This window comes from Pseudophryne corroboree, chromosome 7, assembly GCF_028390025.1.
Source record: "Pseudophryne corroboree isolate aPseCor3 chromosome 7, aPseCor3.hap2, whole genome shotgun sequence".
Taxonomy (NCBI): domain Eukaryota; kingdom Metazoa; phylum Chordata; class Amphibia; order Anura; family Myobatrachidae; genus Pseudophryne; species Pseudophryne corroboree.
Genome location: NC_086450.1, coordinates 260,856,318 through 260,879,847, shown reverse-complemented (window position 1 = coordinate 260,879,847; position 23,530 = coordinate 260,856,318). Strand labels below are relative to the sequence as shown.

Sequence of the window (23,530 nt, the reverse complement as noted above, 5' to 3'; positions counted from 1 at the left end):
CTGAGAGATCCGTGCTGGGCTTCATTGTGCACCTTTTTAAAAAATAAAATCAGTGTTAAAATCCCAAAAAAAATTGCGTGGGGTCCCCCCTCCTAAGCCAAACCAGCCTCGGGCTCTTTGAGCCGGTCCTGGTTGAAAAAATATGGGGAAAAAAATGTCAGGGGTTCCCCCATATTTAAACAACCAGCACCGGGCTCTGCGCCTGGTCCTGGTTCCAAAAATACGGGGGACAAAAAGCGTAGGGGTCCCCCGTATTTCTGAAACCAGCACCGGGCTCCACTAGCCAGATACATAATGCCACAGCCGGGGGACACTTTTATATAGGTCCCGGCGGCCCTGGCATTACATAACCAACTAGTCACCTCTGGCCGGGGTACCCTGGAGGAGTGGGGACCCCTTCAATCAAGGGGTACCCCCCCTCCAGCCACCCAAGGACCAGGGGTGAAGCCCGAGGCTGTCCCCCCCATCCAAGGGCTGCGGATGGGAGGCTGATAGCCGTTTTGTCAAAAAATGAATATTGTTTTTAGTAGCAGTACTACAAGTCCCAGCAAGCCTCCCCCGCAAGCTGGTACTTGGAGAACCACAAGTACCAGCATGCGGAGGAAATCCGGGCCCGCTGGTACCTGTAGTACTACTACTAAAAAAATACTCCAATAAAAACATAAGACACACACCTTGAAAGTAAAACTTTAATGCATACATCCACACCTCCATATACACATACTTACCTATGTTCACACGAGGGTCGGTCCTCTTCTCCATGTAGAATCCATGGTGTACCTGTTGAAAAAGTTATACTCACAAAATCCAGTGTAGAAGGCTCCTCTTGTAATCCATTTGTAATCCAGGTACTTGGCAAAATAACAAAATAGGACACCCAACCTCGCACTGAAAGGGGCCCCATGTTTTCACATGGGACCCCTTTCCCTGAATGCCAGAAACCCCCTCTGACTTATGTCTAAGAGGGTTCCATCAGCCAATCAGGGAGCGCCACATTGTGGCACCCTCCTGATTGGCTGTGTGCTCCTGTACTGTATGACAGGCAGCACACGGCAGTGTTACAATGTAGCGCCTATGCGCTCCATTGTAACCAATGGTGGGAACTTTGTGGTCAGCGGTTGACCGAAAGTAACCTCACCGCTGACCACAAAGTTCCCACCATTGGTTACAATGGAGCGCATAGGCGCTACATTGTAACAAAAGAAATTTGGAGTGTCAGGCAGTGCGCAATTAAGGCTGCTAATCACACAGTGTACCACCAGAGGCTTTTCCCACCTCTAATACAAAATGCAATAAAAAAGAGATACGTGGAATACCGCTCGACCAGCGCCTCACTCTACGTCAGTAGAGCTTTAATCACGTCCGGCTCTCAGATCCATAACATCCTTCAGACGTAGTATACAGGAACATACTCTCAATATTGGTCACAGGAGGTTTTACCGGAAAGAGAGATAATGAGCAACCATAGTGTGATACTGTTTAAAAATTTAATACATCACACAAACAATTAAAACAAATCTTAAAATACACAAACCACACAATAGTGGTACAGACATTCACTAGTAGGGCTGACACCCTGGGCAACAATAGTAGAAATGGCTGATTACCAGCTAGAAGTAAGAACTGGCTCACGTCAGTTCTAAAAGCATGAATGACACGGAGTAAATCACCAGGCTGCAGCAAGGGATTCCCCAGTCCCAGGACTCCTTCAGACACCGGCTCAGTCCACACTCGTCGCTCCCATTCAGGTAGTCAGTCCAAAGAGCACCTACGCGTTACGACCATCCTCGGGTCTTTCTCAAGGTCAGCTCAGATGTGGATCCCTGATGATTGAGGTAGGCCACCGCAGGGCCGTTGTCGAACTGGACTTGGACAGACCTGCCCCAGAGAATGTCTTGTGCCAAAGTGAGTGCTCTGTAGATAGCTCAGAGCTCCAGGACGTTGATTGGCAAGAAAATCTCGATGACAGTCCAAGGGTCGGATGTAATGGCTTGCGAGACAACCGGAGCCCCGAGACTCTGGCCGAACTCGTACATTTTTTTAAAATCAGCAAATGTTTACAAGGCAAAACCTGGTTTGCTGCTTTAAAAAACAATACGAGTTCGGCTGGAGTCTTGGAGCTCTGACCATCTCGCAAGCCATTACATCCGGTCACAAGTGTGTTGACTAGTCACTGCACCCCATCCACGGAGACTGGCATCCGTGTTAAGGAGTACCCAATCTGGAATCCAGAAGGGTCATCTCTTGTCTAAGTGGGACATGTGCAGCCACCAGGCTAGGGACAGACAAACCTCTAGAGAGAGAACCATCATCTGGGATCTGATCAGTTACGGTTGCCCATTCCACCTGGACAGGATCAGGACTGGCATCCGTGTTAAGGAGCACCCAATCTGGAATCCAGAATGGTCATCTCTTGTCTAAGTGGGACATGTGCAGCCACCAGGCTAGGGACAGACAAACCTCTAGAGAGAGAACCATCATCTGGGATCTGATCAGTTACGGTTGCCCATTCCACCTGGACAGGATCAGGTGTTGAAGGGTCCTGGAGTGAACCTGAGCGTACGCCACCATTTCAAAGGTTGAGACCATGGACACGAAGACCTGCATGGCTGAGTGGATTGATACCCGGTGACTGTGAAGTAATTTGCATACTTGTTGCAGTGTGGAAAATATGCCTGCTGTCAGGAAATTTCTTTGTACCTGAGAATCCAGGAGCACTCCCAGATGCAACAATCTTTGAGAACGGGTCAGGGAGGACTGTTTCCAGTTGATAAGCCAGCTGTGTGCATGCAAGAAGGCAACTGTCAGCTGAAGATGGCGGTGAAGAACCTCCGGAGAGTGTACCATAATCAGCAGGTCATCTAGGTATGGGAGTATTCTGACCACCTGACGATGAAGCTGGGCCACCATCACAGCCATAATTTTGGTCAAGACCTGAGGAGCTGTAGAAAGAACAAAGGGCAGTGCCTGTAATTGGAAATGTTTCTGCAAACTGAAGAAAGCTTAGATGAGAGGGCACTATATGAACATGCAGGTGAGCGTCCTGAATGTACAGGGGCACCTTAAAGTCCTCAGAATCCATTGCTAGGAAGGTTTCCATATGAAACCTGGACACTTGTATAAACTTGTTCAGGGATTTGAGATTGACGAATGGTCAATGGGACCCATTGGAAAAGAAAAGGGTAGAGTAAAAACCCATTCCTTACTGTAATGAAGGAACATGGATTACTCTCACTGAGTGCAAAAGAGACTGAATAGCCTCCTGGAGGGCCAGAGCAAAAGAACTGCTGGGGGATGACGACGACACATCCCAGGAATGAGACCACTGTGTGCATACAAATGTCTGTCATGGTTTGATGCCAGGAATGTGCGAACTGAAGAAGTCGGCCACCCACCCTGGGATCCCCCAGAAGGAGGGTTTATTTTGAGACTTGGTAGTTGGACATCTGGTAGCCCAAGCCTGTTTAACCCTGTGCTTGGAAGCCTTCATAGAAGCCGACTGCCGAGGGAAGAACTGTTCTTTAGCTTTAGTGGTGAAAGGACCAAAAGGAAAATGTCTGAGGCTTCAGTGTAGATGCAGGAAAGCAGTTTTAGAGGCTGCCAGAGTAGCCATAATTTTGTCCAATACTGTGCCAAACAGGATCTTCCCAGTGTAAGGCAGTGATTCGAGGGTCTTCTTGTCAGCTTTCCATGGGTGCATCCAGATGATGTGGTGGGCTACCACAGAGGTAGCAGATGCTTTGGAAGCCAGGAGACCAGAATCCATAGCCAATTCACATAAGTAGGAGGCTGCACTCCTAATATGCGTTATGTGGGACAGCTGTTCCCGGGTATCATCAGAGCGAAGGATTTCCTCTAGAGCCTCTAGACAGCTCTCAATAGCCTTAGCCACCCAGGCAGTGGCCATAGCCAGTTGTGTAATAGCTCATGTAAGAGAACAGATTTAAGGCAAGCCTCAATGTTTCTATCCATAGTCTTCTTAAGGGTAGATGCAGTCGGGATAGAAAGGGTAGAGCTTTTAACCAGACACGCCACATGGGAATCCACTGTTGGGGGAACCTCCCACTTGGCACAATCACCAGATGGGATAGGGTAAAAAGAAGCCATATGTTCTGGTATCTGGAACTTTTTACTAGGGGTACTCTATGCTTCACGCATGAGGTTATTAAGCTGATCTGACTGAGGAAATTCAGCCTTTACAACCTTCTGGCATTTGAATAGCAGTTTTGGATTAGGAACAGCCCCCCCCCCCCCCCCCCTAGTGCACCCACATTTTAGGCAGAATGACGCTCTTCCTCACCTGAAGTGGACTCAGGGAGAGAGGAGCCTCCCCAGATGACACCTAAGAATCTGAAAGCTGTTTAGACTGTGAGGATGTCACATGATGCCTATAAGCTTTTGTGGGTAAAAGTCTGTCACCTTGTCACATCTGTTGAGAGGCAGCAGAGGTAGAAGCCAGATTATGTACTTAGTTAGATAGCAGATCAAGTCAGGGCATGGAAGTGACTGGTATAGCAGGGTGTACTTGCTATGGGAATCCCATAGTGGGAGGTAAAGTAGGGGCTGCTAAGGTGGTCCACTATATGTGCCAGCACCTGTGAAAAGGAAGACATCCATGGGGGATCCTGAATGGGGGCTGGCTGGTTAGGGGTGGAATATATCAAGATGCACACAAACCATCATGTACAAAGTCCTGAGGGGATAATCCCGCTGAATAGGACTTGCATTAGATCAGCAGAGGAGCAGCAGCAGCCTCCTTGTTACCCTTGCCTTTGCTAGACATAGCTGCAGTAACAGTATAACTCTATAGTAAAATGCAGAAAAGGGGTAGCTGGGAGAGAGTGGACCTCCCATAAGCTGACTTTAACCTCCAGGGCCCCTGGCCTTAACTAACTCACGCCACCAGTATTAACCTGCACTGGAGGCCTAATGGGATCCCGGATTAACCGGGGCGCACATCAGCACCACTGGGCCGACCTCCCCTATGCTGACTTCAAGCTCCAGGTCCACTGGGCTCAACTAACTTCCAGCACCAGTATTAACCCCTGGAGGCCTAGTGGGGTCCCGGATGAATCGAGGTGCAAATCAGCACTTCTGGTCTGTCTCCAAGACCAGAGGTAGGACTACATGAAGGATGTGAGGACCCACCTTACCTGTCCCACCATGCTCCGGCTGGAGTCCAGGGTCCCCCAGGGACCCGTAACAATGCTCCAAGGTGGGAGTTGATGGAGCAGTAGCACTGGCGTCCTTAGTGCTGCTAGCTCTATTAAAAGTAAATCAAAGTAAATGAAACAATAAAAAAGCTGCTCCACTGTTAACCACTTAACTGATGACTTTTCCCTTCAAAACGGTTTATAGCATTGTTTTTTTCAAAATGTTTTATTTAATATAGTTTAAAAAGTATTTTCTGGGGCCTGGCTTGGCCGGCATGAGCAGCAGACACTTTAATAGAGAGCTCCTACCCAGCCCACTCTATTAGTAATCCCCCTGCACTACCTTCTACCATCTGAGGCTCCCCAGGCATACTGTTAGTCCACCGGTGCCCTGAGCTCTGCTGTGGGGCACAGTTACTGTATCGGGAAGCTCTCTGTCGGGTCCTGCGGGTTGCGGCCTGATCTCTATTCTCAGGATGCGGGCTCACTTTCTCAGTGTCCGGCGCTGCCTTCTGCGGCTGTACAGTCAGCGGCATTTCCTCCTGGATGCAGCCCAACTCTCCCCCGCATTCCCGCAGCTGACTGTCCCACCTAGAATTGGCTACCACATGACTGGTTGCCTACTTACCGGGCCCTTCACACCTGGGGCTGAAGAGGGAGCTGCCTGATCCGGAGTCCTGGTGTGTTCAGTGTGTGAACAGAGCTGTCTCCATGCAAGGAGCTTGGGGCACAGAAAAGGTGCTTGGGGCCATCTTTTACAGGATAAAAGGGAAGTGGGGTGAGTCCCTGTAAAGTAAGGGAAATCAATGTGTCTGATATTCAGGGTCTCACTGCTGGAGAAGGATTGTATATGACATTCTTGGGGATAGACACAGTGAGACACTGGTTCTATAAACAGTTGGCTCCATTCAGTGGTCGGTTGGAAAATTACAAGCCCACTGCATGGTTTTTCACCTGAGCTTGATTTCAACTTTGTTGGGAGTTACTATTTCCTCTTATGTTTCGCTAAGGCCCCTCTGGGGAGGGATGGCTGACATATTATAACACGTCCACCATATTATGCGACCACTACTATATCTCAGTGCCCTACCATGGTCTTGATATGATCTGGCAACATCACACGATTACAGTTCGCTGCTGGGACACTAGTGTTCACTCTAGGCTGTTTTAGCAGGGCGCCACGCCCTGCCCGTTTTTTAACAGGCAAAACCCGCCCTGCCCCTTTTGCGGCGCCCTGCTAGAACAGCCGCCCGCTCCCTGCCCTCCCGGCGTGTATAGATGCCGTGCGCATGCGCGCGGCATCCATTCACGCATTGGGAGAGGGCTGGGAGAAGCCCAGCACCGACGGAGGTGCTGGGCACGCCCCCAACAGTGACGTCGCCGACCACAGACGCTCTCTATAGTAGCGTCTGTGGGCCGCACCGCCCCCTAAAATGACGGAGGCGTGGCCACGCCCCCTAATTTGCGTGGTCGCGCCCCCATTTCGAGCGCACGCGCGGCGAAGCCCCCGGACTCCGGCGCCCTGCCCCATTTCACTCCTAGAGTGAACACTAGGACACCGTTACCTAACTCCTTCTGTGTTCGACTGTGGGATTTCCACTCCTAGCTGGCTTCGGAACTGTGTACGCCTCCCTTGTATTAGTGATTGAATTACGGTGTTTACAATATATCATTTACGTCCAGTGCAGAGTACAGCCTTTTCATGAGTCACAGGAAATGCAAAGGCACAAAAATCATTTCTCTCCAGGCCGAGATTCCCCCTTGATCTGATATGAGGCAATTTCTTACCCTCCAGAAAGATTCGGTTATGTCTGCTCCGTCGACACATGCCTCACCCGCCCGTTCATCTAACTCTGAGGCATCTACTGACATCAAAGATTCCTCAAACGCCCGGGAGTGGGCAAGAAACAAGATATGCAGAAGATACTTAAACTGCTGCAGTCTCTGCCCACCAAAGCGGCATTCCTAACAAAGCAGACTTTATATCATTAGAAAGTAAGCTTCGGGGGGGGGGGGGGGGGGGGGGGTGCACTCTGAAGTATCTGTACTCAAGTCAGAATTGACGCATTTGGACTTATGCATAGATGCCCTGGAGATGAGTGGGGAGAAGATTACGGCTTTCCATCATGCATTGGTATACACAGTGAAGCTCCAAGCTGAGGAAATTCAACACCTGCGCGATCACTTAGATGACATTAATAACGGGGTGCAAAAACAACCTCAGGGTGCATGGTGTACCTGAGGATATTCAGCAGCAAGGTATTCAGGATGTCCTTACTAAAATCTTTAACAAAGTGCTGGAGAATGATCCGAGTGAATCTATGGTCTTTGATAGGGTCCATAGGGCATTGCATCCTAGAGGCCTGCAGTCCGAGCACCCAATAGACATAATATGTCGCCTACACTATTTCCATCAGAAGGAAGAAATTATCCGAAGACTACGCAGTTTTGAAGGTCTTGAGTTTAACGGCCAGCCCATTCAAGTTTTCCAAGATCTTTCATGGCATATGCTACAGTCGAGATGTCATCTAAGGCCCCTGACCGATACTCTGCGTAATCGTAACATAAAGAACAGATGGGGGTTCTCATTCAGCCTTACAGCTAGCAATGGTAGACTTTCTGTTCCACTCTGAACACTGACCTTGTTCGGATTCCTGACTGGCATTCCTTTCATTCACGGATTTAACCCCCTATGGTCCCCCTGGCAGAATCACCTTTTCAGGTTGCTGGGGCATCCTCGTTGTCACAGAAGTGGAACCGCTCCACCTCATCCTCGGTGACATCTTCTCCAGCTGCACAGACCTGAGACTGAAAGTTTAGCCCCCAAAATTCAAATCTCATCTTGTCCTTTGTTCTGACCTCAAGTGGTACATGTGAGTATAAGCTTCGAGATTCCTCACTCATTAAGAAGGTCTGAACTTTGTTAACACATCCCCCTTCGTGGGTGAATGTTATGATACGAGACTGTCTACTGGTCGTTATTGTGATCATCCCTATGTTTGGACCACAAATTAACAATGAGGTTACTGTACAAAAGGTTGACACCTTAGGCTGCATGTTTCCCCCCCAAGTGTTAAGTAACTACGGTCAGTAGTCCCGTCCCCCCCCCCCCCCCTTTATTTTCTATTTTTTTTGCCAGTGTTGACTATCTTTATACAATAGAGTATTTTCAATTTCTTCTACTCCCTAGAATGTTACTGGACTTTACTTTTATTTTAACCGTGTCTTTTGCCCAATTTCAGACAAATAATTTCTGCATGCATGTCTACTTACTGGAATGATCTGTCTGTTTAATTTTATAGCTATTTTATAGTCCGTGTTAGAGGTTTGATACATTCCTCACTTGTTGCTGTGAGTGCACCGCAGAGTGAGGCCCTGGACCTAGTGGTGGAACTGGTTTTCCTGCCACTATGTTACCCAGGAGCTCTGTTTTGATCTTCTTTTCTCTCCAGCTGTTTCTGTATGCTTCTCTTTCATGTTCTGATACTTTTCTTCCTCTTTTTCCTTAATTTTCTTGTCTCTCTCCTCTCCATCACCTACTTGGGTGGAAAATGCACAGTCTCTCTGATAGGATGTCTGATGCTATCCTCTATGACCTGTCATGGATGAATTGAATGTGATAAACAAAAGAGAACTGAGGCAGCCCTAATAATGAAAAAGATGGATTGTCTAATTAAACACAATTTTAATGAATTAAAAAGCTTTCATATAAAATACAATTCAAATCTTTTGAATTCATTAAATGTGTGTTTAATTAGACAATCCATATTTTTCATTATTAGCGCTGCCTCAGTTCTCTTTTGTTTATCACGTATATTGTAGGTGTGACTAACCTACCTCAGGCAGCAGCTTCTTAATTAGAAACGCACCCCATATAGCACCTTATTCCAACCGAGGTTGGTTCACTTTCTTCCTTGTCTGCTACCATGAATTGAATGTGGTTTCTGTTAACGTAAAGGGACTCAATATTCCTGAGAGAAGGTCGCAGGCTCTGCGTGAATTGAAAACAGAGAGGGTGGATGTAGCTTTCCTTCAGGAAATGCATTTTAAAGGAAGGCGCTGCCCCCACTCTCAGGAAAAGTAATTTCCCCTCCAGATATTTTTCAAATAATTCTGAAGGTAAAACAGTAGGTGTCGTGATCTTGATTGCCCGACACATTGCTCTGACTGATGTTGTGTGTCGCCACTTGATACCAGGTCGGGCCCTGCTACTGAATTGTAAGGTGGTCAACCGAGATTTCACTTTTCTTAATGTATTTGCGCCAAATAGAGCCCAGCCCATGTTTTTTGAGAAAGTGCTCACTCTGGCCCAGCCATATAAGGTGGGTGTCTATTTTTGGTGGAGATTTGAATTCGTCTATTGACCCCCATCTGGATTCCTCCAACCCCTCACCACGTTACTCAGATAAGTTTCATTGTAGAGTAAGGAAAATCCTCCAATATAACCAGCTGATTGATGTCTGGCGGATACAACATCCCTCCACACACGAATACTTTCTATTCCCAACCCCATAATGTTTATACTAGGATTGACCACCTCCTTATTTCGCAGAGGTATTTGCATCTGGTTGTGACTTCTCACATAAGCAATATTTCCTGGGCAGACCATGCTCCCGTTTCTTTAAAACGCTCTCTGCCTTCTACTGGTACGTCCTCATATTCTTGGGAGACTGAATGAGTTGCTTCTCCAGGATCCTTATTGCCAACAGCAGATTAGGGAAGCAATATCTGACTATGTCTCTGCCAATGATAATGCTGCTGTCTCTAAGGTGACAGTTTGGGAGGTGCACAAGTGAATAATAAAAGGTAAATTTATACAATTAGGTGCTTACATGAAAAAGCAGCATTTTGCTGCTCGGGAAGCTTTAATAAACAAAATACAAGCGCTTGAGCTTTTACATAAATCCTCTCTTTCAGCTGAAAATCTCTTCAATCTCTTTTGACTACCCGTAAGGAACTTAACTCTTTTATGTCAGGGAAGACGAAACTGGAGGCACGCAAATGCCGAAGCCGCTACTTCCTCTGGGGGAATAAACCAGGGAAATTGTTGACTCCTGAACCTTTTACGAAGGCCGCAATCCCACTATAAAAAAGCGCTACTCCGTCATATTCTTAGCGCCTCGAAGGCGGTTATCCCACTACATTGGAAGTCTAGTGTTATCCCCACCATGACTGAGTGGTGTATGCGTTTAGAGCATTATATAGTTATGGATGACCTGTTCTCTTCACTAGCAGTCAAAAATAAGACCTTTACTGGAACCTGGTATCCTTGGTTGGCATATAAAGGGTCAGACCATTACAAATCTGTGCGTTAGACAGTGATGCGATTCTTCGGACCCTTGAGTGGTAATCCTGTGGATTAGGGGGGAGAGAGACTCTATATTCTCTTTTCTTTTCTACTACTAATTTTTTCTGTTTTCCTCTCTCTCTTCCTTGCTTGTTTCTTCTCTTAGGGGGTAATTTAGAGTTGATCGCAGCAGGAAATTTGTTAGCAGTTGGGCAAAACCATGGGACTAATTCAGATCTGTTCGCTCGCTAGTGTTTTTCGCTGCGCAGCGATCAGGTAACTACTGCGCATGCATATGCACCGCAATGCGCACGTGCGTCGTATGGGTACAAAGCGGATCGTAGCTGGGCAATGGATTTAACGAAGAATCCATTCGCACAGCCGATCGCAAGGAGATTGACAGGAAGAAGGTGTTTGTGGGTGGCAACTGACCGTTTTCTGGGAGTGTTTGAAAAAACGCAGGCGTGTCGAGGCATTTGCAGGGCAGGTATCTGACGTCAACTCCGGGCTTAATAGGCTGAAGTGATCGCAGCGGCTGAGTAAAGTCAGAGCTACTCAGAAACTGCACACACTGTTTTTGTACTGCTTGGCTGCACATGCGTTCGCACACTTTCAAAGCTAAAATACACTCCCCTATAAGCGGCGTCTATCTGTTCGCAGCGCTGCAAAAAATAGGTAGCGAGCAAACAGATCTGAATTAGGCCCCATGTGCACTGCAGGGGGGGGGGGGGGCAGATATAACATTTGCAGAGAGTTAGATTTTGATGGGTTATTTTGTTTCTGTACAGGGTAAATAATGGCTGCTTTATTTTTACACTGCAATTTAGATTTCAGTTTGAACACACCTCACCCAAATCTAAAGGGCGGTATACATGGAAGAGATGTGTGCTGAGCGGACCGCTCAGCACACATCTCTCCCGCTGCTCAGCACAGCGCGATGTGTGCTGAGCGATGCGGGGGGAAGACGGCGGCCGCTCATTTCACCCAGCGGGTGAAATGAGCGACCTGCTAGATTGGCCTGCATGCAGGCTCAATCAAGCAGCGGCGATAGCGATGTGCGGGGCCGCGCATCGCTATCGCTGAGGAGGCTACACATGAGTGATCTGTGCATAAAATCTAAGCAATCTAGTCAGATTGCTTAGATTTTAAGCATGGATCTCTCCGTGAGTACCACCCTTTACTCTCTCTGCACATGTTATATCTGCCCCCCTGCAATGCACATGGTTTTGGCTAACTGCTAACAAATTTGCTGCTGAGATCAACTCTGAATTAAGCCCCTAGTCTCTTTTTCTGGTCTTTCTCACTCTACATTTTGTGTTTATCTTATGTGGTTTGTTTTTGTGCGACAATGATTATTACTCATTGTACATGTCCATTTTGTTATCAGGCTATTTAATCTTAACATTAATATGTCATATGCTGTCAAGAATGTTTTTATGCTTCACATTTTGTGCGCATTGTATATTGGAAACTTTCAATAAATATTATTTGCAAAAAAAAAGTATTTTCTAAAATATTTAAATATTATATTCTGCAAAACCTGGGGAATACAGTGGGGTGTTGTGGTAGCATGTGATCTGATCATACTAGTTAAGTGGTTAAAGGTGCAACTGGCTCCTGCCAGCACCAAAATGAAACTGAATAGCCTGGGCTGGAGGCTGGGTAAAGGGGGAAGGACTGGAACTGTAAAAGCTTTAACTGTTTGGTGCTCGGTCCTATCTGTCAGAATCCGTTTGGATTTCCCATTTTGAGAACATATTAGCAGGGACTGATGTTCACAGTATAATAGTAAGTTTAATAAAGCAGTGTACAACTGTAAGCAATAAATATCAACCAGGAATAACTAGAGAACACAAAAAGGGAGAACTGAGGGGACATGGGATGCCAGGAGACTGAGTACTTGAAAACGGTGTAGATTGTGGAAATACTAGAGACACTGTGGACTGTGAAGGCACTTTGCAATAGGATTGTTCAGTAGTGGATATTGCACCATAGCAGGATGCACTGTAGTTGGATCACAGGATAGCACTAGTAGAATATGCACTGTAGCAGGATGACAGGATTGCACTGTGGTAGAGTATGCACGTACCAGGATTGCACTGCAGCTGGATCACAGAATAGCACTGGTAGAATAAGCACTGTAGCAGGATGACAGGATTGCACTGTGGTAGAGTATGCACGTACCAGGATTGCACTGCAGCTGGATCACAGGATAGCACTGGTAGAATATGCACTGTAGCAGGATGACAGGATTGCACTGTGGTAGAGTATGCACGTACCAGGATTGCACTGCAGCTGGATCACAGGATAGCACTAGTAGAATATGCACTGTAGCAGGATGACAGGATTGCACTGTGGTAGAGTATGCACGTACCAGGATTGCACTGCAGCTGGATCACAGGATAGCACTGGTAGAATATGCACTGTAGCAGGATGACAGGATTGCACTGTGGTAGAGTATGCACGTACCAGGATTGCACTGTAGCAGGATGACAGGATTGCAGTGTGGTAGAGTCTGGCAGTTCTATGGACGATTTAGTAGTAGAGACCAGCATAACCAGGACCAGGAGCTGAAACAACTTTGACACGATGAACTGGCAACAGGGAGTCTGTGTGGCTGGCCTAAGTAGTGAGTTCAGGTGCTGCTCACAGCTGTGGTAACAGCTAATTACCAAGCTGCAGATACAGAGCAGAGAGTGCTGAGCACCAGAGCAGAGAGCGCCACCGCAGGCATGGAGGAGAAACTGCATGGATTGTGACAGTACCCCCTCCCTAAGGAGCGAATTCCAGACGCCCAACACATGTCAGAGTCTGAATCAAAAGGTAGAGGACATATCAGGGTATCCTCATGCTGCCAAGGAAGTCCAACAGAGGCTTTCAACTTAGACTTTCCCTTTTTCTTCTTTCTCCTTTTTGTGGATTTCCCAGTAGGAACAGTAGACTGAAGCTGAAGAAAACCAACAGGTAAGCGGATTGCTGGAGTTTCTAAGCTGGCAACAGGATTCTCGGATGAACCAAGATAGATAGGAACCTTAGATGGCCCCGGCTGGGCAGGAACCTCAATTGGGACTGAAGACTGATAAGACCATGAATTGAATTTCTTAATTACCACCTCACTGAAGGCCACAAGATTGAGAAGAACTGGGTCATTGGTTTCAATTAGTGGACTAACCCATTCCAAGGCTTCTCCTCTGAAGGTCAGGAATAACAATTTAACTATGTTGGAGGGAGTAATTCCGAGGGAAGGGTCCGTCTCCATCATGGTAAGATATCGGTTAACTAGTGCGAAGTATTGCGTTAAATCTCCATCAAAGTAATCCAAAGATGGAGTGTTGGATGAATTCTGTGAAGTGGAAGCTTGATTTTCTGGAAACACAGGAGATGGATCATCAGGACACTGAGGAGGGGATAGACTTTCAGGAGACTGGTCAGAAATATATGATGATCTTAACCGAACTTTGACTAGAGACTTGGATGGCACTTTTTGGATTTGATCTTTCCTGGAAGTCCTGGGAGACTGGGCTGTACCCAAATCATGAGCCAACAGGTTAGTAGTAGGATTGGAACCCAGGACTACAGCAGTGCCTACGTGCCTAGATATATGGCATGTGTTGTGAAAAACAAGGGTGCTAGATTCCTCTTCTGAGATTGGCATAATGCTCAGAGCCCCCTCCTGGGGCTGGACTAAGGCAGGAACCCCCTCTACACGGGGCTGGGCTGAGGAAAGAGCCCCCTCTTCAGGGGGCTGGGCTGAGGAAAGAGCCCCCTCTTCAGGGGGCTGGGCTGAGGAAAGAGCCCCCTCTTCAGGGGGCTGGGCTGAGGAAAGAGCCCCCTCTTCAGGGGGCTGGGCTGAGGAAAGAGCCCCCTCTTCAGGGGGCTGGGCTGAGGAAAGAGCCCCCTCTTCAGGGGGCTGGGCTGAGGAAAGAGCCCCCTCTTCAGGGGGCTGGGCTGAGGAAAGAGCCCCCTCTTCACGGGGCTGAACAGCTGAGGCAGGAGCCCCGAGGCAGACGCCCCCTCTTCACGGGGCTGAACAGCTGAGGCAGACGCCCCCTCTTCACGGGGCTGAACAGCTGAGGCAGACGCCCCCTCTTCACGGGGCTGAACAGCTGAGGCAGACGCCCACACTTCACGGGGCTGAACAGCTGAGGCAGACGCCCACACTTCACGGGGCTGAACAGCTGAGGCAAGAGCCCCCACTTCACGGGGCTGAACAGCTGAGGCAAGAGCCCCCACTTCACCGGGCTTAACAGCTGAGGCAAGAGCCCCCACTTCACCGGGCTTAACAGCTGAGGCAAGAGCCCCCACTTCACGGGGCTGAACAGCTGAGGCAAGAGCCCCCACTTCACGGGGCTGAACAGCTGAGGCAAGAGCCCCCACTTCACGGGGCTGAACAGCTGAGGCAAGAGCCCCCACTTCACGGGGCTGAACAGCTGAGGCAAGAGCCCCCACTTCACGGGGCTGAACAGCTGAGGCAAGAGCCCCCACTTCACGGGGCTTAACAGCTGAGGCAAGAGCCCCCACTTCACGGGGCTTAACAGCTGAGGCAAGAGCCCCCACTTCACGGGGCTTAACAGCTGAGGCAAGAGCCCCCACTTCACGGGGCTTAACAGCTGAGGCAAGAGCCCCCACTTCACGGGGCTTAACAGCTGAGGCAAGAGCCCCCACTTCACGGGGCTTAACAGCTGAGGCAAGAGCCCCCACTTCACGGGGCTTAACAGCTGAGGCAAGAGCCCCCACTTCACGGGGCTTAACAGCTGAGGCAAGAGCCCCCACTTCACGGGGCTTAACAGCTGAGGCAAGAGCCCCCACCTCACGGGGCTTAACAGCTGAGGCAAGAGCCCCCACCTCACGGGGCTGAACAGCTGAGGCAAGAGCCCCCACCTCACGGGGCTGAACAGCTGAGGCAAGAGCCCCCACTTCACGGGGCTGAACAGCTGAGGCAAGAGCCCCCACTTCACGGGGCTGAACAGCTGAGGCAAGAGCCCCCACTTCACGGGGCTGAACAGCTGAGGCAAGAGCCCCCACTTCACGGGGCTGAACAGCTGAGGCAAGAGCCCCCACTTCACGGGGCTGCGCTGAGGCAAGAGCCCCCACTTCACGGGGCTGCGCTGAGGCAAGAGCCCCCACTTCACGGGGCTGCGCTGAGGCAAGAGCCCCCACTTCACGGGGCTGCGCTGAGGCAAGAGCCCCCACTTCACGGGGCTGCGCTGAGGCAAGAGCCCCCACTTCACGGGGCTGCGCTGAGGCAACAGCCCCCACTTCACGGGGCTGCGCTGAGGCAACAGCCCCCACTTCACGGGGCTGCGCTGAGGCAACAGCCCCCACTTCACGGGGCTGCGCTGAGGCAACAGCCCCCACTTCACGGGGCTGGGCAGCGCTCTGAAGACTCTCTGGCTGGGCAGCGCTCTGAAGACTCTCTGGCTGGGCAGCGCTCTGAAGACTCTCTGGCTGGGCAGCGCTCTGAAGACTCTCTGGCTGGGCAGCGCTCTGAAGACTCTCTGGCTGGGCAGCGCTCTGAAGACTCTCTGGCTGGGCAGCGCTCTGTAGACTCTCTGGCGCTGGACCCTCTGAAGAACCCCCTCCTGGGGCTGGACACTCTGAAGAACCCCCTCCTGGGGCTGGACGCTCTGAACCCCCTCCTGGGGCTGGACGCTCTTAAGAACTCCCTCCTGGGGCTGGACGCTCTTAAGAACCCCCTCCTGGGGCTGGACGCTCTTAAGAACCCCCTCCTGGGGCTGGACGCTCTTAAGAACCCCCTCCTGGGGCTGGACGCTCTTAAGAACCCCCTCCTGGGGCTGGACGCTCTGAAGAACCCCCTCCTGGGCTGGATGCTCTGAAGAACCCCCTCCTGGGGCTGGACGCTCTGAAGAACCCCCTCCTGGGGCTGGACACTCTGAAGAACCCCCTCCTGGGGCTGGGCACTCTGAAGAACCCCCCCTTGGGGCTGGACACTCTGAAGAACTCCCTCCTGGGGCGACAGGCTTGGAAACTTTAGGTGGAAGACCAGTTTTGTGACAGATGGTATTTAAAGATTGGAGATGCACTCTGCCCCCATATCTTGGTTTTCGAATGGGACAAGTTAGAATAAAATGTCCTTGACCCCCACAATACAGGCAAAGTTTATTGTCTCTACGATGCTGGCATTCTGTTTCTGAGAGGCTAGGTCGAGGGAAACTTTGGAACCCGCCTCTTGTCTGTGGAGGAGAGGTGCCCCTAGCATGCCTAGTCCATGGGTCAGAAGAAAACTCCTTTTCTGGAACTATTTTACTGGAGTCCACCAGTCTCCCCAGGAATTCAGGTAGAATGCATAGAATACTGGATACTAAAGTCTGTAGCTGGTCTAACTTTTCCTTTAAAATCCCCAGTTGTAAGAATTCTAAAGAAGGTGATGTCCTGGGAGCTGTGGGGTTAACAAGCTGTGAGAAAACTCCCTCAGGCAGACTGCAATTATCTCCCCTGCTGTTTGTTTTTGGCCAGTTCATACTGTCAGAATCCGTTTGGATTTCCCATTTTGAGAACATATTAGCAGGGACTGATGTTCACGGTATAATAGTAAGTTTAATAAAGCAGTGTACAACTGTAAACAATAAATATCAACCAGGAATAACTAGAGAACACAAAAAGAAAGGGAAAACTGAGGGGACATGGGATGCCAGGAGACTGAGGGGTAGATGTATTAACCTGGAGAAGGCATAAGGAAGTGATAAACCAGTGATATGTGCAAGGTGATAAAGGCAGCAGCCAATCAGATCCTAACTGTTAATTTACATATTGGAGCTTATTGGCTGGTGCCTTTATCACCTTACCCATATCACTGGTTTATCACTTCCTAATGCCTTCTCCAGGTTAATACATCTGCCCCTGAGTACTTGAAAACGGTGTAGATTGTGGAAATACTAGAGACACTGTGGACTGTGAAGGCACTTTGCAATAGGATTGTTCAGTAGTGGATATTGCACCATAGCAGGATGCACTGTAGTTGGATCACAAGATAGCACTGGTAGAATATGCACTGTAGCAGGATGACAGGATTGCACTGTGGTAGAGTATGCACGTACCAGGATTGCACTGGTAGAATATGCACTGTAGCAGGATGACAGGATTGCACTGTGGTAGAGATGCACGTACCAGGATTGCACTGTAGCTGGATCACAGGATAGCACTGGTAGAATATGCACTGTAGCAGGATGACAGGATTGCACTGTGGTAGAGTAGGCATGTACCAGGATTGCACTGTAGCTGGATCACAGAATAGCACTGGTAGAATATGCACTGTAGCAGGATGACAGGATTGCACTGTGGTAGAGTATGCACGTATCAGGATTGCACTGCAGCTGGATCACAGAATAGCACTGGTAGAATATGCACTGTAGCAGGATGACAGGATTGCACTGTGGTAGAGTATGCACGTACCAGGATTGCACTGTAGCAGGATGACAGGATTGCACTGTGGTAGAGTCTGGCAGTTCTATGGACGATTTAGTAGTAGAGACCAGCATAACCAGGAGCTGAAACAACTTTGACACGATGAACTGGCAACAGGGAGCCTGTGTGGCTGGCCTAAGTAGTGAGTTCAGGTGCTGCTCACAGCTGTGGTAACAGCTAATTACCAAGCTGCAGAAACAGAGCAGAGTGCTGAGCACCAGAGCAGAGAGCGCCACCGCAGGCATGGAGGAGAAACTGCATGGATTGTGACACTATCCAACCAGATATAACCCAATTTCTCTCCCTGTGGAGACTATGGACCCTGACGGGATATATGTATTTCCAAAAAGCTTCCGATCAATCACATAATAATAGAAAATACTGTAAATAGGATCCACATCACATTTTCCAGCAGCAGCAGCCAGGGGCTTACAAAGCACTCTATAAAGTTGAAGAATTAGGAAGCCTCTGGTACAAATTAATGCAATTTAAAAGGTGCTTCTTGTCGTGCGTGGGTGATAGTCACCCAGTGTAACTTTAGGCAGGCTTGCCTACCCTCCCGCATTTAGCGGGAGGCTCCCGATTTTTAATAAAGCCTCCTGCTGCCCCGCAAACTCTGCTTGTCCTCCCGGATTTTGCGGTCTCACCGTGAAAAATCCGCACTGCGCATGCGTGAAAATGTCTGAGGGTGACATGATGTCATGACGCTTGACGTCATGTTACCTAAACGCCGGCCACCGCGGGTTGTCAGTAGCGGTGGCCGTTCTGCAGAGAGAGCCGGGGGCGGGGCAGTCTGTGGAGGAGGAGACAACAGCAGCAGCGGGGTCTGGCTCAGCATGTAGCAGAAGGCAGTAAGAGGAAGGATGTCCCTGCCTCCCTCAAGGAAGTTCCCTGGAGCCGTGCACCGGAGCCCTGACATTCCCCAGTGGGTAAGGAGAGGAGGGGGGTGCCTGTACTCACAGGACAGCCTTTCCTTCGGCTGCCAGAGCAGGGACAGCCTCCAGGCTTCCTCCGTGCAGCCCCAGGAATCAGGACCTCATTGCTGCAGTGCTGTCTCTGCTCTTCTCTCACATTCCGGCTTGTAGCCCCGCCCCCTCCAGCTCCAAGTCGTTCAGAGCTGGACTCAGGCAGAGAGAGGGTAAGGGGACTGGGGCAGGGGTATATATGTGCCAGGGAGCTTAGGTTACTGGGTGCCAGGCTGGGTCATATGGGTGTGAGGGAGGTTGCTAGGTGCAGTACTGGGGCATATTGGTTTAAGGGAGATTGCTGGGCTGGGGCATAATGGGTGTGAGGGAGGTTAGTGGGTGCAGGGCTGGGTCATGTGTGTGAGGGAGGCTGCTGGGTCAGACTTGCCTATTCTCCCAAACTGAAGTGCAGCTCCTGGATTCCACAGTGTGCCCCCCCTCCCCCCAAAGAATATGCATTGAGCATCCGCGAGTACAGAATTAACTGGGGCAGGGCTGGTAGGACTGTGGGAAGGAACGCAGCATGTGGCCCCTCTCCTGTAATAATCACTCACCATGCTTTCCAGATAGCGCACCAGCAGCTACAGAGACTCCGCAGCTTGGAGGAGCCTGTCCTTCTGATCTGGAACCAGAAGCTCCTCGAGCCACCAGTCCCCAACTGCATCCACTGTGACAGCATGCCCAGCACAACAGTCACACGTAGCAGAGCCACAGCGGTCCCATTATCCAACAGGGCAGGCTCTGTTTACAGAGTGGCTCGTTTCCTTAGGCTTTCTCATTTCCTCACTTTCTCTTAACCACCCTCTCCCTGACACTGGAAAAGATCTCCAACACTTCCATCTCCCCCCTCCCTTCCCAATGTGGCATGTAAACAATGTAAGAACATTAAAATTGAAACTTATCAGTTATCACCAGGGCTGGATTAAAGTCTCTCAAATGTATATGTCACATATGCTGTATGTGTATGATGATGTGTGATGTCAGTATTATGCTCTGCTGTGTAATTGTGTAATGTAGGTGCGATGTCAGTATTATGCTCTGCTGTGTATTGTAGGTGCGATGTCAGTATTATGCTCTGCTGTGTAATGTAGGTGCGATGTCAATGTGTAGCTCTGCTGTGTAATGTAGGTGTGATGTCAATGTGTAGCTCTGCTGTGTAATGTAGGTGTGATGTCAATGTGTAGCTCTGCTGTGTAATGTAGGTGTGATGTCAATGTGTAGCTCTGCTGTGTAATGTAGGTGTGATGTCAATGTGTAGCTCTGCTGTGTAATGTAGGTGTGATGTCAATGTGTAGCCCTCCTGTGTAATGTTGATATGATGTCAGTGTGTAGCCATGTAATGTAGCTGTGATGTCATTGTGCAGCCCTGTTGTGTAACGTTAGTGTGATGTCAGAATGTAGCCCTGCTGTGCAATTTAGCTGCGATGTCAGTGTGTAGCCAGTACTGAGCTTTGTAGTTTGGTTTTCACCTGACACTCCCCTGATTGACAGCAAATACGCCCATAGGTGGAGATAGACACACCCCTTGGGTGCAATGTGACACGCCCCCTCAATGGTGCGCCATGCGGCGCATTAGAGTGCGATCTGTAATCTCCCTGAAACTACTTTTCAAAAGTAGGCAAGTATGACTTTAGGGGCTAGGTAAATACATTGGGGTTGCATTGGCTGCATTGGGTTCTGATCTAGGTGGTGGGGGTAGGGTCACTGGGGGTACACATCACCCATGCAAGTATAGGAGGAAAAAAAAACACACACACACACAAGAGCACCTGATCTCTCTGTGCAAGTACAGGCCTGCTGTCTGTGTGTGAGATGGCTGTGCATGGAGGGGGGAAAACGTTTCACACTCCTGCCGAGGCAAACTTACCGCAAATGCAGCCCACCAAGTAAACAATCATCTTCCAGCAGGGAGAGGGTGGGGCCATGTGGGGTTGGGCGGAGAGCTCCAGGCGGAGGATGAAATCACAGCCCAAGGAGGAGCTGGTAACATGCTGCGATTGCCAGCAGGTTCTGCTGCCATGCAGGATCAGTAGGAGGAGCTTGGAGTTCTCGTGGGGGAGGGGGGGGGGGGAGAGAATCACCCCTCCCTGAATTCATCACTGATACTGATAGAAGCAGAGAGCTGAAGTAGACAGATTGGCAAGCCGCATCTTGTGTATTTTATGTTACAGCATACAAGCATACTACACTGTTTTAATTAAGAAAAAAATCATTAATGTTCTTACCCAACAAAAAGAAAGGCCTTTACTCTTAGCTCAGGAGTCACTCGAGCAGTGTACTTCTTTGCCTCAAACTTGTTGTGATACTTCATACACATTTCAACAAATGGCTGGAAAAATAATAATACAAGATTAGTTGTATTCTCTCTAATGTTCTTAGCTGTATATACTGTAAGTCCCTCTTAACAGTCACATTGTTTTGTTTTTTTACTTTAGAGAAAATAATGTAGTACAACTAATAGATGTGTCATAAACACAGAAGCAGAGTTTGATGGCAGGTAAGAACTTTTTGGCCCATCTAGTCAGACCCTTTTTTTTTTTTTTTTTTAACTTCAACCCTATTAGATACTTAGGGGTATATGCAATTGCGGTCGAATTCCCGAAATTGTCGAATTTCGGGTAATTTTCGCCAAAAAAAAAAATCGTCAATGCAATTCAGTGCTTTCCGTCAAAAAAACGGACTTTCAAAATTCGACTTTTTGAAATTCGACTTTTTGCAAATTCGACTTTTCTGCAATGATACAAGTGCTGCAATTCGACAAAAGCATATTCAATTCAAGTTTGGAAATTCGACAGCAGTGCTTTTAGACAGTAAATTCGTCATTTTCAATCCGCCACACTTTGGAGGGTGAAAACAATAAAAAAAAATTTAAACATGTTTTTTTTGGTGTTTTTTTTTTTTTGGGAATAGCATATCTATTTATATTAGAAGGGATTAGGTACTTTTTTTTTTTTTTTTTGGAGGCACAAGTATTATTTATATATTTTTTAAAATATTTTTTTTTTAGTGCTGGAACGGTAAAATAATAAATAAAAAAAATGGCGTGGGGTCCCCCCTCCAAAGCATAACCAGCCTCGGGCTCTTCGAGCTGGTCCTGGTTCTAAAAATGCGGGGAAAAATTGGGCAGGGATCCCCCGTATTTTTAAAACCAGCACCGGGCTCTGCGCCTGGTGCTGGTGCAAAAAATACGGGGGACAAAACGAGCAGGGGTCCCCCGTATTTTTCACACCAGCATCGGGCTCCACTAGCTGGACAGATAATGCCACAGCCGGGGGTCACTTTTATACAGTGCCCTACGGCCGTGGCATTAAATATCCAACTAGTCACCCCTGGCCGGGGTACCCTGGGGGAGTGGGGACCCCTTCAATCAAGGGGTCCCCCCCCCCCAGCCACCCAAGGGCCAGGGGTGAAGCCCGAGGCTGTCCCCACCCATCCAAGGGCTGCGGATGGGAGGCTGATAGCCTTGAGTAAAATGACAAGAATATTGTTTTTTCCAGTAGTACTACAAGTCCCAGCAAGCCTCCGCCGCAAGCTGGTACTTGGAGAACCACAAGTACCAGCATGCGGGAGAAAAACGGGCCCGCTGGTACCTGTAGTACTACTGGGGAAAAAATACCCAAATAAAAACAGGACACAGACACCGTGACAGTAAAACTTTATTACACACTGCCGACACACACATACTTACCTATGTTCACACGCCGACATCGGTCCTCTTCTCCATGTAGAATCCACGGATACCTAAAAAGAAAAGTTCAATATACTCACCTCAGCCAGGGTCCAGAGATAAATCCACGTACTTGGCAAAAAAAGAAAACGGACACACGGACCACCGGACTGAAAGGGGTCCCATGCTGACACTTGAGACCCTGTACCCCGAATGCCGGGACACCACGTGACTCCTGTCACTGAAGTCCCTTCAGCCAATCAGGAAGCGCTACTTCCGTGGCGCTCACCTGATTGGCTGTGCGCTGTCTGTGCTGTGACAGCGCATCGCACAGCTCGGTCCATTAGTTTCAATGGTGGGAACTTTGCCGTCAGCGGTGGGGTTACCCGCGGTCAGCCGCTGACCGGCGGGTGACCTCACCGCTAGCCGCAAAGTTCCCACCATTGAATATAATGGACGGAGCTGTGCGATGCGCTGTCACAGCACAGACAGCGCACAGCCAATCAGGTGAGCGCCACGGAAGTAGCGCTTCCTGATTGGCTGAAGGGACTTCAGTGACAGGAGTCACGTGGTGTCCCGGCATTCGGTGTAAGGGGTCTCATGTGTCAGCATGGGACCCCTTTCAGTCCGGTGGTCCGTGTGTCCGTTTTCTTTTTTTGCCAAGTACGTGGATTTATCTCTGGACCCTGGCTGAGGTGAGTATATTGATCTTTTCTTTTCAGGTATCCGTGGATTCTACATGGAGAAGAGGACCGATGTCGGCGTGTGAACATAGGTAAGTATGTGTGTGTCGGCAGTGTGTAATAAAGTTTTACTGTCACGGTGTCTGTGTCCTGTTTTTATTTGGGTATTTTTTTTCCAGTAGAACTACAGGTACCAGCGGGCCCGTTTTTCTCCCGCATGCTGGTACTTGTGGTTCTCCAAGTACCAGCTTGCGGGGGCGGATTGCTGGGACTTGTAGTTCTTCTGGAAAAAACAATATTCTTGTCATTTTACTCTAGGCTATCAGCCTCCCATCCGCAGCCATTGGATG

At 49.1% G+C, this 23,530-nt stretch overlaps 1 protein-coding gene across 4 annotated transcripts in view; it reads right to left on the bottom strand.

The window, feature by feature from the left end:
* Nucleotides 1-23,530, bottom strand: part of VPS16 (VPS16 core subunit of CORVET and HOPS complexes) — a 959,900-nt gene that overhangs the window by 45,579 nt on the left and 890,791 nt on the right. For all 4 annotated transcript variants that reach the window (XM_063934117.1, XM_063934116.1, XM_063934114.1 and 1 more), the window contains one exon: nt 21,056-21,159. In XM_063934117.1, coding sequence (XP_063790187.1) covers nt 21,056-21,159 — 104 coding nt within the window. The remainder of the gene's footprint in view (nt 1-21,055; nt 21,160-23,530) is intronic.